The sequence below is a fragment of the Giraffa tippelskirchi genome, chromosome 4 (genome assembly GCF_054371585.1).
Source record: "Giraffa tippelskirchi isolate mGirTip1 chromosome 4, T2T-mGirTip1v1.2.pri, whole genome shotgun sequence".
NCBI classification, from domain to species: domain Eukaryota; kingdom Metazoa; phylum Chordata; class Mammalia; order Artiodactyla; family Giraffidae; genus Giraffa; species Giraffa tippelskirchi.
In genome coordinates this window covers 161,576,137-161,591,006 of record NC_137278.1, presented here as the reverse complement: position 1 = coordinate 161,591,006, position 14,870 = coordinate 161,576,137, and the positions used below count along the sequence as shown (strand labels likewise).

General features: G+C 34.9%; 1 protein-coding gene across 6 annotated transcripts in view; it reads left to right on the top strand.

Annotated features, from left to right (window-relative positions):
- BLTP3B (bridge-like lipid transfer protein family member 3B) overlaps nt 1-14,870 on the top strand; it is an 83,258-nt gene that overhangs the window by 61,190 nt on the left and 7,198 nt on the right. For all 6 annotated transcript variants that reach the window (XM_081595373.1, XM_081595377.1, XM_081595374.1 and 3 more), the window contains 5 exons: nt 319-494; nt 4,956-5,098; nt 5,792-5,942; nt 12,587-12,840; nt 13,156-13,264. In XM_081595373.1, the coding sequence (XP_081451499.1) occupies nt 319-494; nt 4,956-5,098; nt 5,792-5,942; nt 12,587-12,840; nt 13,156-13,264 (833 nt within the window). The remainder of the gene's footprint in view (nt 1-318; nt 495-4,955; nt 5,099-5,791; nt 5,943-12,586; nt 12,841-13,155; nt 13,265-14,870) is intronic.

Sequence of the window (14,870 nt, the reverse complement as noted above, 5' to 3'; positions counted from 1 at the left end):
TGGATTTGGAGTGGGAGTTTGTTTAATTGTGTGTGTGTGCACGTGCACGCACACAACACACGAGAGTGTGCATGTGCTTATGAGTATCTTTTGGCTTTGGGCAGAAAATCATGATAAATGAGGCATTGTTAAAATTAGCACATGGAAAAATACATTTTTCAGAAGATGAAAATACTTTGAGCTTATCCTTAGACAATATAATTTTAAAACTTTGTGTATATTATATATATATATATATATATTTTGTTTGAAGTATTCTTTAGAAAGTATCCTTTTCCTTTTATGTGATGATTTTCTGATAATTTTGTTTGTTAACAGTGGAAAGCCTAAGGAGCGTTGCCCACCCAGCTTGGCTCCACTCTCTACTCCTTGTAAGAACATGAGAAAAAGCCCCTCACAAACCTCACTGGATACCATTTCACTTGACAGCATGATATTGGAAGAACAGTTATTAGAAAGTGATGGAAGTGATAGTCATATATTTTTGGAAAAAGGTAAAGCAATACAATTTAAGAATTTATATACACACAAATCTTAGAAGTGGCATTTAAGGTTTTTTTAGTTATATTCAGTAATCAGTCATAGCCTAAAAAGGTTTATTTATACATACATACACACACAATACAAAGAACATTGTACCTAACTTCCTAATAGTTGTTCTAGTGCTTCTTTTGACCAGATACTCCTTCATTTTTATGGATGATGTTTAGCACTTATTTATATATAGTCATTTAGATCATAAAGTTATTTATATATAGTCATTTAGATCATAAAATCATTTAGATCATTAATGCCACTAGCCTCTATCACAGGGACCCCTGTATCTGGAATTTGATTAGATGGGCTTAATTTGCATGATGAATTCTCAACTATGACTGTAATTTTTCCAGCCTGTGTGGTTCTATGACAGTAATTTTTCCAGAATGCATCTATGTGGTTCTATGACTAATTTTTCCAGAATGGACTTGTTGATTCTATGTGGTTCTGTGACTGTAATTTTTCCAGAATGGATCTATTGATTCCCATAACCAGAATTCTCCTTCATACGTGATAGTGTATGATGGAACTACCTGATTCCCCTATTTTATTCAGAAGCAACGAACGCCCCAGTACAGACCATTAGGAATGACTTAGTATTAGACACATCCCCATCACTAAGGCATTAGGGACTTTGTGAACAGGAATAAAACCGTGGACCATAGCCAGAGAATAGTTGCCTGTACAGACCTTGAACTTTAAGAGAGGCAAATATGAATTACTTTGCATATGAAGAGTAAAAGCCTATTGATATAGTTGAAAATGGCTTAGGTTAGGAAAGGCTCATAGCTTTAGAAACTGAAGCTTGGAGAAATTAATGTCCAGGTAAGAAGTAATAGAGGCAGATTTGGATCACAATTGGTCTGACTCAGGAACCTAAGCTTTTAACCAACCAGTTTGCTATGCCAGCACCCCAGACTTGGGAAATGATTACTGTATGTAAACAAAAAGCCCTTTTATAGGCCATTCACAGTAATCTTCTTCCCAGCATACTTTACCAGTTAAATATAGATGAGGTGCTGATAAGGGTCATAGAAATGTATTCTTGATTCAGATATCTCTATTGCTTAGTTCCCTTGCCCCCTTTATGGCTTAAGATTCTACTTTAATAGAAGATTTCTGTTTTGTGATCAAATGATGCTTCAAAAACAGTGTTCCTGTGGAAAACATCTCCATTTATTCTCAGAAAGTATCAGTGATTTTCTTATTTCTGAAAATTAAATAATAAAAGTGACTACCACTCAATGTGGAAAATTTGGAAAATATAAACTACTACAATTTGGAGAATAACCCAAAATTCCCACAATCTAGAGATACCAATTGTAATTTATCTTGTAAATGTATATATATATTTCCATTCATGTATGTATAGTATCACACCATATATATGGTTTTCAGCCTGTTTTTTTTTTTTACCGGTATTAAATTATTAAATTGTCTTAAGAGTGTACCCTGACCTTTTAATTGTTTCCCTGATACTGGATGTTTAGATTGTTTTTAGTTTTTTTCACAGCTATAAGATGCTATAATTAGTATCATTGTTCATAAATTTTTATCTGCATTTCTAATAACTGTCTTAGAATAGATTCCAGCTGTAGACTGTTTTTTAGGATCTTGAAAAATACGAGGGCATTTGATTTTATGTGTAATACTTAAATGATATATGACTATGTATTCATAGTTCTCTTTAACTGTAATAATTTCTGTTAAAGGAATTATTTTCATTAGGAAAAGACTCTTATTTTTTCTGTGTTTTGTTTTAGTTTTACAAGAAATATATGAGTTCTTTCTTATTAAAGAAAGCATCAGATGTCATGGAAATATCTAGAGAAAAATTTAAGGTATCACTGTAATACCACCCTTATTCAGCCCTTGATACTGTTCCCCATTCTGGAAATAGCTACCATTGACTTTTGTTATATATAATTTCAGACATTTTTCTTTGTGTTTTTATATACATGTTTGTGTGTTTACATGGGCTTCCTGGTGGCTCAGACGATAATGAATCTGCCTCAGTGCTGGAGACCCAGGTTCGATCCCTGGGTTGGGAAGATCCCTGGAGAAGGGAATGGCTAACCACTTCAGTATTCTTGCCTAGAGAATTCTATGGACAGAGGAACCTGGCAGGCTACAGTCCATGGCATCAGAAAAGTCGGACATGACTGAATGACTAACACTTTCACTTCACTTTCATGTATGTTTCCACATATGAACACTAACATATATATACACACATATATATACACACACATACACACACATTTACATACACATACATATTGTGAATTTGTATTTTTGAATATATATACATATTTATAAATGAACAAACCCATAGCTGGACTGCCAGCCCACCACAAATTTCAAACTAGTCTCCCCAGTTTTTTTTCCATTTCATAGGCAGAGTATTCTTTTAAAATGTGTGTATTATCATGTCAATTTCCATTTTAGTCCTGATAAGTTTTAACTGCTATAAGGCTGTTAATTTAGAAAGAAACTTTATGTTACTGACAGTGCTCTGTGTGACCTGGCCTCAGCTTACATTTCTGCTGTTTTCTCACATGCTTACTACACTTAAGTTGTACTGTAATATTTACTATACAGTATATATCAGTCTTTCTGTCAGTATCTTCACTATGACAAACTTCCTCAGTCTTTGTACCTGTGCCTCGAATATTCTTTTTTCTTTCTTTTTACTTTATCTTAAATATTATTTTATTAGTGAAATGTTCTTAACCGCTGGCAGTGTTAGGAACTCCCTGTGAAATGTGTGAATTTATTCATACTACAATTTTATTTATACGCATTTCTCCTACCTAAAAATCATTTTATTTATCCATTCAATAGGTAATTTATTGAACACCTACTTGCTTTGTCAGGCACTGAGTTAGAACCTGATCATGCTGCTGCTGCTGCTGCTAAGTCGCTTCAGTCGTGTCCGACTCTGTGCGACCCCATAGACGGCAGCCCATCAGGCTCTGCCGTCCCTGGGATTCTCCAGGCAAGAATACTGGAGTGGGTTGCCGTTTCCTTCTCCAGTGCATGAAAGGGAAAAGTGAAAGTGAAGTCGCTCAGTCGTGTCCGACTCTTAGCGACCCCATGGACTGTAGCCTACCAGGCTCCTCCGTCCATGGGATTTTCCAGGCAAGAGTACTGGAGTGGGGTGCCATTGCCTTCTCCGAACCTGATCATATATAGTAGTAAATATAATAATAAAAATTATTACAAAGAAAGACAAATACTATATGATTTCACTTATACTGTGGGTTATATTTTTTAAAAACCAAAATGAAAGCAGAGCAAAAACAAGTTTATAGATACAGAAAACAGATTGGTTGTTACCAGAGGGCAAGGGGATGGGGAAATGGTCAAAATGGATGAAAGAGATCAATTTTATCATTATGGTTGGTAAACTAGTCTTTTGATGGTGCACTTTGTAGTGTACACAGATGTCAAATTATAATGTACATCTGAAAAAAAGAAATTTTTAACAAGCTGCTTGCAGGCTCCATTCAGCAGAATGTTCTTTCAGTGAATGAAAGTGATACTCATTCTATAATGCATTTAGTGAAGTGTTATGAAGACTTATGATCAAGATGTTTATAACAACAACAAAGTAGAGCTTTGTAAAATGCTATCATGTAAGCAAAAGGTTTAGAGAATGACTAACTTGATAGTTTTGTCATTCAGTGAATTAATCCTTGAAATCATTTTTAGAATTATTAGCTTTTCTTTTTTTTAATATAAAGTCAGAATCCAGGCATGATTGAAGTGAGAAAAAAAAACGAGGCTTTGTTTTGTGTCTTTGGCTCTTCTCATTTTTCTAGATTCGTTTTCATTTCAAGAATTCTTTTTTATGGTATTTCTAAACAGTGTTGATCTGTTATGAACACAAATTTTTAAAAATTTTCTTTTACCACGGGGAGTTTGAGAAATATTGAAAAAGAGCACATTGAGGAATTAAAGCAGGTTGGTAAGGATGGAAAACGATCACATTGACAGTAGTAGTATTAACTTCATGTCGAAGAACTGTAGGATACTGAAAAGGGAAATGAAGTGGTCAGACTGGGATCACTGAATGTTGGATAGAACAGAGGAGGCAAAGCTGGCAGACCAGGAACTGCTAGCAATGCCAGCACCACACCTGCAATAGGAAGAACACAGACTGTGGTTGGCTGCAGTAGACTTCTTTTCATACGAAGTTTAGGGTTTAATATCTCTAACACCTTATTGTGGAAAGTTATTTCTTACTTTTTGCTGACTAACTGCAATTTAATTTTTCTTTGCTTCTTGTCTCCTTAAATAAGACTATGCTTGAGAAAGAGGTGAAGGAACGGTCCGTTTTGCTTAGATAAATGTAACATTATTGGATCATGTATAAACTGATTTTAATTTATCAGTTTATTTTTATCTTATTTCAGGTATTAAAAAGAATTCAACTACAAATTACCAGAGCCCAGCAGATCAGACAAATGCCAGTGCAAACCTGCAGAATTATGGTGAAACCTCTCCAGATGCCATCAGTACAAATTCAGAGGGTGCTCAAGAAAGTCATGATGACCTGGTAATCTTTTCAGAGACAGTCTATGAAGAGAAATGCCACCAACTTTATCTCATATTCAATATGTACCCATTTATGGGCATTGATAATGTAAAAATAATTGACTGAGATTGTGGGTAATTTACTTTGCTCTTCCTACTCTTGAAATTTTTCCTTCACTCTTACTGAATTGTTATTCTCTGAATTTCATTTTTCCAAATTTTTTTAAAAAATTGTGTTGAAGAGGAAAGGTTCTATCTTTTTTTCATTCTTTGTGTTTTGACCTTTATTTTAATTTGATTAAATCTACTGTGAAAAAGTTTGATAGTAAGGATGGTAGTCAGTCCTTATGAGGGGCTGTCTACAAAAGAAATATGTTACTGGTTTATTTTAAGCCTTCTTCACCTAATGAAGTATTCTTATGGATGCCTTAGAAAATGTGTTCAGCTTTTAATGAAAAGCTAATGAAAATTATGTAACAAAACTGTCATATATTTAATCTTTGTGACCTAAAACAATTCTCTTGACTGAGCAGAAAGAAAGGAAGTGGAAGTTTATCACTGTAATATAATAACTGCTTTCTATTGGTCACAAATATATTTTTATTTTATTAAGTCATAGTTGTATTTTTAGAGGTTATAGTAGTTTCCTGTGTTTTTCCTAAATTTTGTTTTGAATTATTTGTTATACTAATATTATTTATGCAATCCTTATTAGATGTCAGTTGTGGTATTTAAAATTACTGGTGTTAATGGGGAAATTGACATCCGAGGTGAAGATACGGAAGTCTGTCTTCAAGTGGACCAAGTGATACCAGATCAGTTAGGCAATATCAGTCTACGGCATTACCTTAGTCATCGTCCAGTAGGTAAGACTTTAATGTGATTTAAGCTTGTTTTGTTTTTTAATATATATGACTCATCAGCAGTTCTACCTTTGATGTAAATAAATTTAAAGGAAATGATATTTATTTATAATCATGCAAAAGATTTGTTTTTTTAGATTATCGTATTTCCATAAAGTACTTAAGTTATTAGAAACACAATCTATTGAAGAGGTACTCTCTAATTTCTTTTTGTTTCTGGTAAGTTCCATCTTAATTTTTTGAGTCTTCCTATTCATGGAAATGTTAGGTTCGAGAAAACTAAGATTTTTTTCTGCATGACAAGAGTGATAAAGTAATCCTGAAAGGTCAAAGTTACTGCCACACTAGAATAAGTGTCAATTTTTGTATCCCATTGTCTTGTTATTAAGTCGCTTGGTCATGTCTGACTCTTTGTGACCCCGTGCACTACAGCAAGCCAGGATTCCCTGTCCTTCACCATCTCCTGGAGCTTACTCAAACTCATGTCTGTTGAGTCGGTGATGCCATCCAACCATCTCATCCTCTGTCGTCCCCTTCTCCTCCTGCCTTCAATCTTTCCCAGCATCACAGGGTCTTTTCTAATGAGTTGGCTCTTCGCATCAAGTGGCCAAAGTATTGGAGTTTCAGCTTCATCATCAGTCCTTCCAATGAATAATCAGGATTGATTTCCTTTAGGATTGACTGATTGACAGCAAACATTATCCTCAATGGTGAAAAATTGAAAGCATTTCCCCTAATGTCAGGAACAAGGCAAGGGTGCCCACTCTCACCACTACTATTCAACATAGTTTTGGAAGTTTTGGCCATAGCAATTAGAGCAGAAAAAGAAATAAAAGGAATCCAGATAGGAAAAGAAGAAGTAAAGCTCTCACTGTTTGCAGATGACATGATCCTCTACATAGAAAACCCTAAAGACTCCACCAGAAAATTACTAGAGCTAATCAATGAATATAGTAAAGTTGCAGGATATAAAATTAACACACAGAAATCCCTTGCATTCCTATGCACTAACAACGAGAAAACAGCAAAATTAGGGAAACAATTCCATTCACCATTGCAACGAAAAGAATAAAATACTTAGGAATATATCTACCTAAAAAGAAACAAAAGACCTATGTATAGAAAACTATAAAACACTGGTGAAATAAATCAAAGAGGACACAAATAGATAGAGAAATATACTGTGCTCATGGATTGGAAGAAACATACAGTGAAAATGAGTATACTACCCAAAGCAATCTATAGATTCAATGCAATCCCTATCAAGCTACCAACGGTATTTTTCACAGAACTAGAACAAATCATTTCACAATTTATATGGAAATAAAATACAAAAAATCTAGAATAGCCAAAGCAATCTTGAGAAAGAAGAATGAAACTGGAGGAATCAACCTGCCTGACTTCAGTCTCTACTACAAAGCCACAGACATCAAGACAGTATGGTACTGGCACAAAGACAGAAATATAGATCAATGGAACAAAATAGAAAGCCCAGAGATAAATCCACGTACCTATGGACACCTTATCTTCGACAAAGGAGGCAAGAATATACAATGGAGAAAAGGCAATCTCTTTAACAAGTGGTGCTGGGAAAACTGGTCAACCAGTTGTAAAAGAATGAAACCAGAACACTTTCTAACACCACACACAAAAATAAACTCACAATGGATTAAAGATCTAAATGTAAGACCAGAAACTATAAAACTCCTAGAGGAAAACATAGGCAAAACACTCTTTGACATAAACCACAGCAGGATCCTCTATGACCCACCTCCCAGAATATTGGAAATAAAAGCAAAAATAAACAAATGGGACCTAATTAAACTTAAAAGCTTTTGCACAACAAAGGAAACTATAAGCAAGGTGAAAAGACAGCCTTCAGAATGAGAGAAAATAATAGCAAATGAAGCAATGGACAAAGAATTAATCTCAAAAATATACAAGCAACTCTTGCAGCTCAATTCCAGAAAAATAAACAAGCCAATCAAAAAATGGGCCAAAGAACTAAACAGACACTTCTCCAAAGAAGACATACAGATGGCTAACAAACACATGAAAAGATGCTCAACATCACTCATTATTAGAGAAATGCAAATCAAAACCACAATGAGGTACCATTTCACACCAGTCAGAATGGCTGCTATCCAAAAGTCTACAAGCAGTAAATGCTGGAGAGGGTGTGGAGAAAAGGGAACCCTCTTACACTGTTGGTGAGAATGCAAACTAGTACAGCCACTGTGGAGAACAGTGTGGAGATTCCTTAAAAAACTGGGAATAGAACTGCCATATGACCCAGCAATCCCACTACTGGGCATACACGCCAAGGAAACCAGAATTGAAAGAGACATGTGTACCCCAATGTTCATCGCAGCACTGTTTATAATAGCCAGGACATGGAAGCAACCTAGATGTCCATCAGCAGACGAATGGATAAGAAAGCTGTGGTACATATACACGATGGAATATTACTCAGCCATTAAAAATAATTCATTTGAATCAGTTCTACTGAGATGGATGAAACTGGAGCCCATTATACATAGTGAAGTAAGCCAGAAAGAAAAACACCAATACAGTATACTAACGCATATATATGGCATTTAGAAAGATGGTAACGATAACCCTGTATGCGAGACAGAAAAAGAGACACAGATGCATAGAACAGTCTTTTGGACTCTGTGGGAGAAGGTGAGGGTGGGACAATCTGAGAGAATAGCATTGAAACATGTATATTATCATATGTGAAACAGAACACCAGTCCAGGTTTGATGCATGAGACAGGGTGCTCAGGGCTGGTGCAATGGGATGACCCAGAGGGATGGGATGGAGATGGAAGTGGGAGGGGGTTCAGGATGGGGAACACATGTAAACCCATGGCTGATTCTTATCAATGTATGGCAAAAACCACTACAATATTGTAAAGTAATTGGCTTCCAACTAAAATAAATAATAATAATAAAAGAATTGACTGGTTGGATCTCCTTGCAGTCCAAGGGACTCTCAAGAGTTTTCTCCAACACCACAGTTCAAAAGCATCAGTTCTTTGGTGCTCAGCCTTCTTTATGGTCCAACTCTCACATCCATACATGACTACTGGAAAAACCATAGCCTTGACTAGACGGACCTTTGTCGGCCAAGTAACGTGTCTTCTTTTCAATGCACTGTCTATGTTTATCATAGCTTTTCTTCCAAGGAGCAAGTGTATTTTAATTTCATGGCTGCAGTCACCATCCATAGTAATTTTGGAACCCAAGAAAATAAAGTCTGTCACTGTTTCCATTGTTTCCCCATCTATATGCCATGAAATGATGGGACCAGATGCCATGATCTTAGTTTTTTGAATGTTGAATTGTCTTGCTTTATTTTCCATTATCTTGCTTATAAGCAAGTATTTCCTGAGTCTGGTGTGGTACTTGATATTTGGTAAAATCATGTATCCTGTTCTTGTGGGTTTTCATTCTAAGATCAACACATTCTCTTAGATACAGAGGGATATAAGCAATAAAACATGCAGTGTATGATGAGGAATACTACATTAAATCATTCCTTTTTCAAGCTTTATATGGAATTATCACTCATAGTTTTCAGTCATTTAAAGACTTGAATTTATTAAAATAATTATACTGAGAAATTTAAATGACAGTGTTCAGTTTTTTAAATCTTTTGAAAAGTCACTGAGCTGTAATATTTTTCTTTGCTACATACACAGACTGCTATATCTGATATAACACATGTTGAAATACAGGCAGTCCTACATGATATCAAATAAACATGCTATCACCTCACATCCTGGGAATTGCAGGTAAATGTGCCATTTGTCTATTAACCAGCATCATAGAAGAAAATTACCTCCTGATTTTTTCTATGTGTAGGCCTTGCAGCTTACAATGTATCTCCTGAAAAGAAATTCAAGAATTTCATATTAGGAAATGTCAATCCCAGTAGCATACAAAATGAAAGAAGCTAAATATTCAATATATATAGTTGGAAAGATTTTATAGTAGATGAAAAAACAACAAAAAAAGATGGAATGTAAAATTTCAAAAGCTAAACCCTGTTCTATACCCAACCAAACACTTTTTTGCACAGTTTTTTGCTTTATACCCCACTTATTACCATGTCCTATTGCTTTGTTTCATCTTGTTTCTAACTGTAAAATCATTTTGAAATGCCTTGTATGTATGGGTTATACAGGCAGTGCTGTCTAATACCTTATTATTATTATTATTTTTAACAGCTGTCTTGGTTTAAAAATAAAATAACAAGAAAGAAAGGAAAGGGAAAGAGAATAAAGGGAAAAGGAGAAAAAAATAGTTTAGCTTGAACATTTAAGACATTAATAAGCCATATGAACAAAGATTGTAATTTGATCTACAGTTTATATACAGTTTATATACAGTTTATATATATATACAGTTTATATATCTACAGTTTATATACAGTTATATACAGTTTATATACACTACAGTTTATATACACTCTCAGATTATATACACTGTCACTCTGACATGAAAAGTTAAAATTACACAGTTGTTTTTAGTTTAGTTTTTGTTTTTCTATAATAATGTGTAGAGTTTGGATCCCTTTAATGGGAAGACTTTTTAAAGTTTCATGGCATAAGAGGTAGTAGAGAGGAGTGATTTTGTTTTATCTCTGCTCTAAATACTCTTTTTGTTCGAAAAGATCTATGGCTCTGAGGTTCCTGGAGTGAGTATATCTGTTTGTGTGTGTGTGTGTGTGTGTGTGTAGATAGACATATGTAGTTATAGATAGATAAAAGGCAAAATAAAATCGCATTTACCAAGTTGTTTGTTTTGAATTGTTCTTGCTGTTAAATAGACAAGTTAGTTAACTCTTGGTTTTCTTGGTACAGGAAAGAACATTAACTATTATGAATTTGTGGCCATTTCTTTTACCTTTTATTTTTAAAAATTAAAAATACATGAGTTCTTAATTGTTCAAAGAATTCTTTGAGAGTTTTATTTTTTTTTCTTTTTGTCCACACCATGTAGCTCGTATTCTCTGATCTGGGATAGAACCTGGCCCCTGGCAAGTGTTACCCAGTGGACCACCAGGAGAATTCCCTGGGAGTCTTCTTGAACTCTTCTGATATCTATACTATTTATTTTGAATCTTAGAAAGTAGTGCTAGCATTAATTAAATGTCATTTTTTATCTGAAATAAAAGTTTTCAAACAAGTCTCCACTTTGTGTTGTGTGTGGAGATCTATCCTTGGTGCATAAATATACATATCTTTAATTTCTTTCACCCTTCTCCCTTTCATAAATATGTATATATTTGACTTCTGTAAGACTAAAGTATTCACATACATACTGAGGGAAAATAAACATCTTTTCATCATGAATTTTATTAGTCAGGTCTTATAAGGGCCCATGGGACAGATGACTTGGAACCTCAATAAGTGAAATAGCTTCACCTTTCCAAAACAGTTTGTTTTTATCTCATGGGTTCTATGAATTGTGAAATTGATTTTATTTTCCCTTTGCTACTAGAAAGCTATTTTTGGTCTACCTTTGGCACAGAAATTTAAATAATGTATTTTGAGTTAATAACCTTGCCCACCTACCTTTACTTTTCCACTCCTGGCTGATTTTTTAATGCTGATTGTGCCATGTGCGTGTTGCCTCTTATTCTTTTTGGAGCTGGATAATGAAAATAAAGAAAAATATTTATTTACCACTGAAGTAGTTCCACTAAGAACTTTTATGTTTAAAGCTATTCTTTGGGTGCTTTATTGAAATTAAACATTTTTTGAACTTGAGTCCTTATAGCTCTGTAATCCACCTCAAATTCTCTTTGGGAAGAAGGCCAAGGCATAAGTAAATATAAATATAAACATAAACCTATCTGTATTTCCTTTGGTATAATTGTAGTTTTAAGATTGTAATTCAACAGTAACATTTTAGTGAGGTCTTCTCTATTTTCCTTTCCAGTTATTTAAGGGCTCGATTTTAATAAAGAACAAACAAAACTTCAGGCTTTTGTCACTTCTTGAGAAGTGGCTTGAGTTACTTTAAATGCCATGACTATTTCTTTATTGCAATTGTCTGTTATATTATAAATGTATAGATATGTACACACTCAGGCACACTCAAAATACCTGAGTTATGAATCATGTCAGATTTATATTGTGGCATGTTTTTGCATGTTACAAACAAATAAATATAGAGAGCATTATTGCAGTAGAAGATTATCTATAAACATGGAAATTAGGGAAATTAGGGTTGAATATCTGTTATGTTACTCAGTTATGTCCAACTCTTTGCAACCCAAATGGACTGTAACCCGCCAGACTCCTCTGTTCATGGAATTATCCCAGCAAGAATGTTGGCAAGGGTTGCCATATTCTCCTCCAGGGGATCTTCCTGATCCCTTCCAGGGATCTAACTCTCATTTCCTGCGGCTCCTGCATTGATAGGTGGAGTCTTTAGCACTCAGCGACCTGGGAAGCCATGTGTTACATGTGAACTGTAAATATCATTTAAATTAAGAATAAATATTAAAATTTTAATCTATTATTGCTTTAATACTATTCAAAGTGACAGTGATCTCTTAATGACAAATAATTGAGAGTGACGTTTTTGAGTTGTAATACAAAGTTACAATTTTTGTTTGTTATTTTTTCATAGGTTCGGATCATAAAGCTGTAATTCATTCTAAATCCTCTCCTGAGATTACTCTGAGATTTGAAAGTGGGCCTGGTGCTGTAATACACTCTTTGCTTGCAGAAAAGAATGGATTTCTGCAATGCCATATAGAAAACTTTAGCACTGAGTTTCTTGTGTCTTCTCTTATGAATATTCAACATTTTTTGGAAGATGAAACTGTTGCAACAGTGATGCCAATGAAAATACAAGTTTCTAACACAAAAATAAATTTAAAAGTACGTTAACAAGTATTTTTATATTTTCATTTTATAAATGTTCATTTAGCCTACTGGGCTTTGATTCATGCCTAACAATATGAACTTGTTGGTCCTTGTGGTGATGGTGTAGAGATTCTTCTTAGAAATTAGAAAATATCAAAATAGAATGGGCAGTTTTCTCACTGTATCAACTAAAGCATATTAAAAATACAATTCCAACTCATTAAAAATATTTTTGGCAGAAATAGTATTTAAGAAAATGATTAACTGAAAATGATTGATTTTATCTTTATTTCAATAGCAACACGCCAATACTATTTCTCTTTCCTGTAGGATGACAGTCCTCGTAGTAGTACAATATCCCTTGAACCAGCTCCTGTGACTGTTCATATTGATCATCTTGTGGTAGAGAGAAATGATGATGGCTCTTTTCATATCAGAGGTATATACGAAAACAGTTTAAGTGAACACCTGATGAAATTTGAAATTATTTACATGCTGAATATTTTTTTGACTCATACTTTTTATATACTATTTTATATTTATGTACATATGTAGTAGTAGATGATTGAGGGACACTTAGTACCTTGTGATAAAATATCATCCATGTATGAACCTCTACCTCAGAAATAACTCATCTACAATTGCTTTAGTATCTATTCTACAAATGTGTTTGAATGAAATCCTTTCTGGGTTAATTTATGCTTCTACTTTTCAGTGAACCCTTCTACATAACCTAATCGAACTTCTTAAAATCCTTGAGTACTTATTTGCCATACATTAGTTACTTCATAGTATATTGCTGTGTATTTAGTTCTGCTTAACTTTTGTATCTCCATCCTAATAGGATTTTTAAGGACTCTAAAGTAAGGACTATGTCTTATAAGGTAGTGTGAAAACAGCTTGAGTTGGTAAACTTAGGTGTTCTAATTAAGTTCAGTTCAGTCGCTCAGTCGTGTCCAACTCTTTGCGACCCCATGAATCGAAGCACGCCAGGCCTCCCTGTCCATCACCAACGCCCGGAGTATACACAAACCCATGTCCATTGAGTTGGTGATGCCATCCAACCATCTCATCCTCTGTCGTCCCCTTCTCCTCCTACCCCCAATCCTTCCCAGCATTAGGGTCTTTTCCAATGAGTCAACTCTTTGCATGAAGTGGCCAAAGTATTGGAGTTTCAGCTTCAACATCAGTCCTTCCAGTGAACACCCAGGATTGATCTCCTTAAGGATGGACTGGTTGGATCTCCTTGTAGTCCAAGGGACTCTCAAGAGTCTTCTCCAACACCACAGTTCAAAAGCATCAATTCTTCGGTGCTCAGCTTTCTTCACCGTCCAACTCTCACATCCATACATGACTACTGGAAAAACCATAGCCTTGACTAGACGGACCTTTGTTGGCAAAGTAATGTCTCTGCTTTTTAATATGCTATCTAGGTTGGTCATAACCTTCCTTCCAAGGAGTAAGCATCTTTTAATTTCATGGCTGCAATCACCATCTGCAGTGATTTTGGAGCCCCCAAAAAATAACGTCTGACACTGTTTCCACTGTTTGCCCATCTATTTCCCATGAAGTGATGGGACCAGGTGCCATGATCTTAGTTTTCTGAACGTTGAGCTATAAGCCAACTTTTTCCCTCTTCTCTTTCACTTTCATCAATAGGCTCTTTACTTCTTCACTTTCTGCCATAAGGGTGGTGTCATCCACATATCTGAGGTTATTGAGATTTCTCCCGGCAATCTTTATTCCAGCTTGTGTTTCTTCCAGCCTAGCGTTTCTCATGATGTACTCTGCATAGAAGTTAAATAAGCAGGGTGACAATATACAGCCTTGATGTACTCCTTTTCCGATTTGGAACCAGTCTGTTGTTCCATGTCCAGTTCTAACTGTTGCTTCTTGACCTGCATACAGGTTTCTCAAGAAACAGGTCAGATGGTCTGGTATTCCCATCTCTTTCAGAATTTTCCACAGTTTATTGTGATCCACACAGTCAAAGGCTTTGGCATAGTCAATAAAGCAGAAATAGATGTTTTTCTGTAACTCTTGCT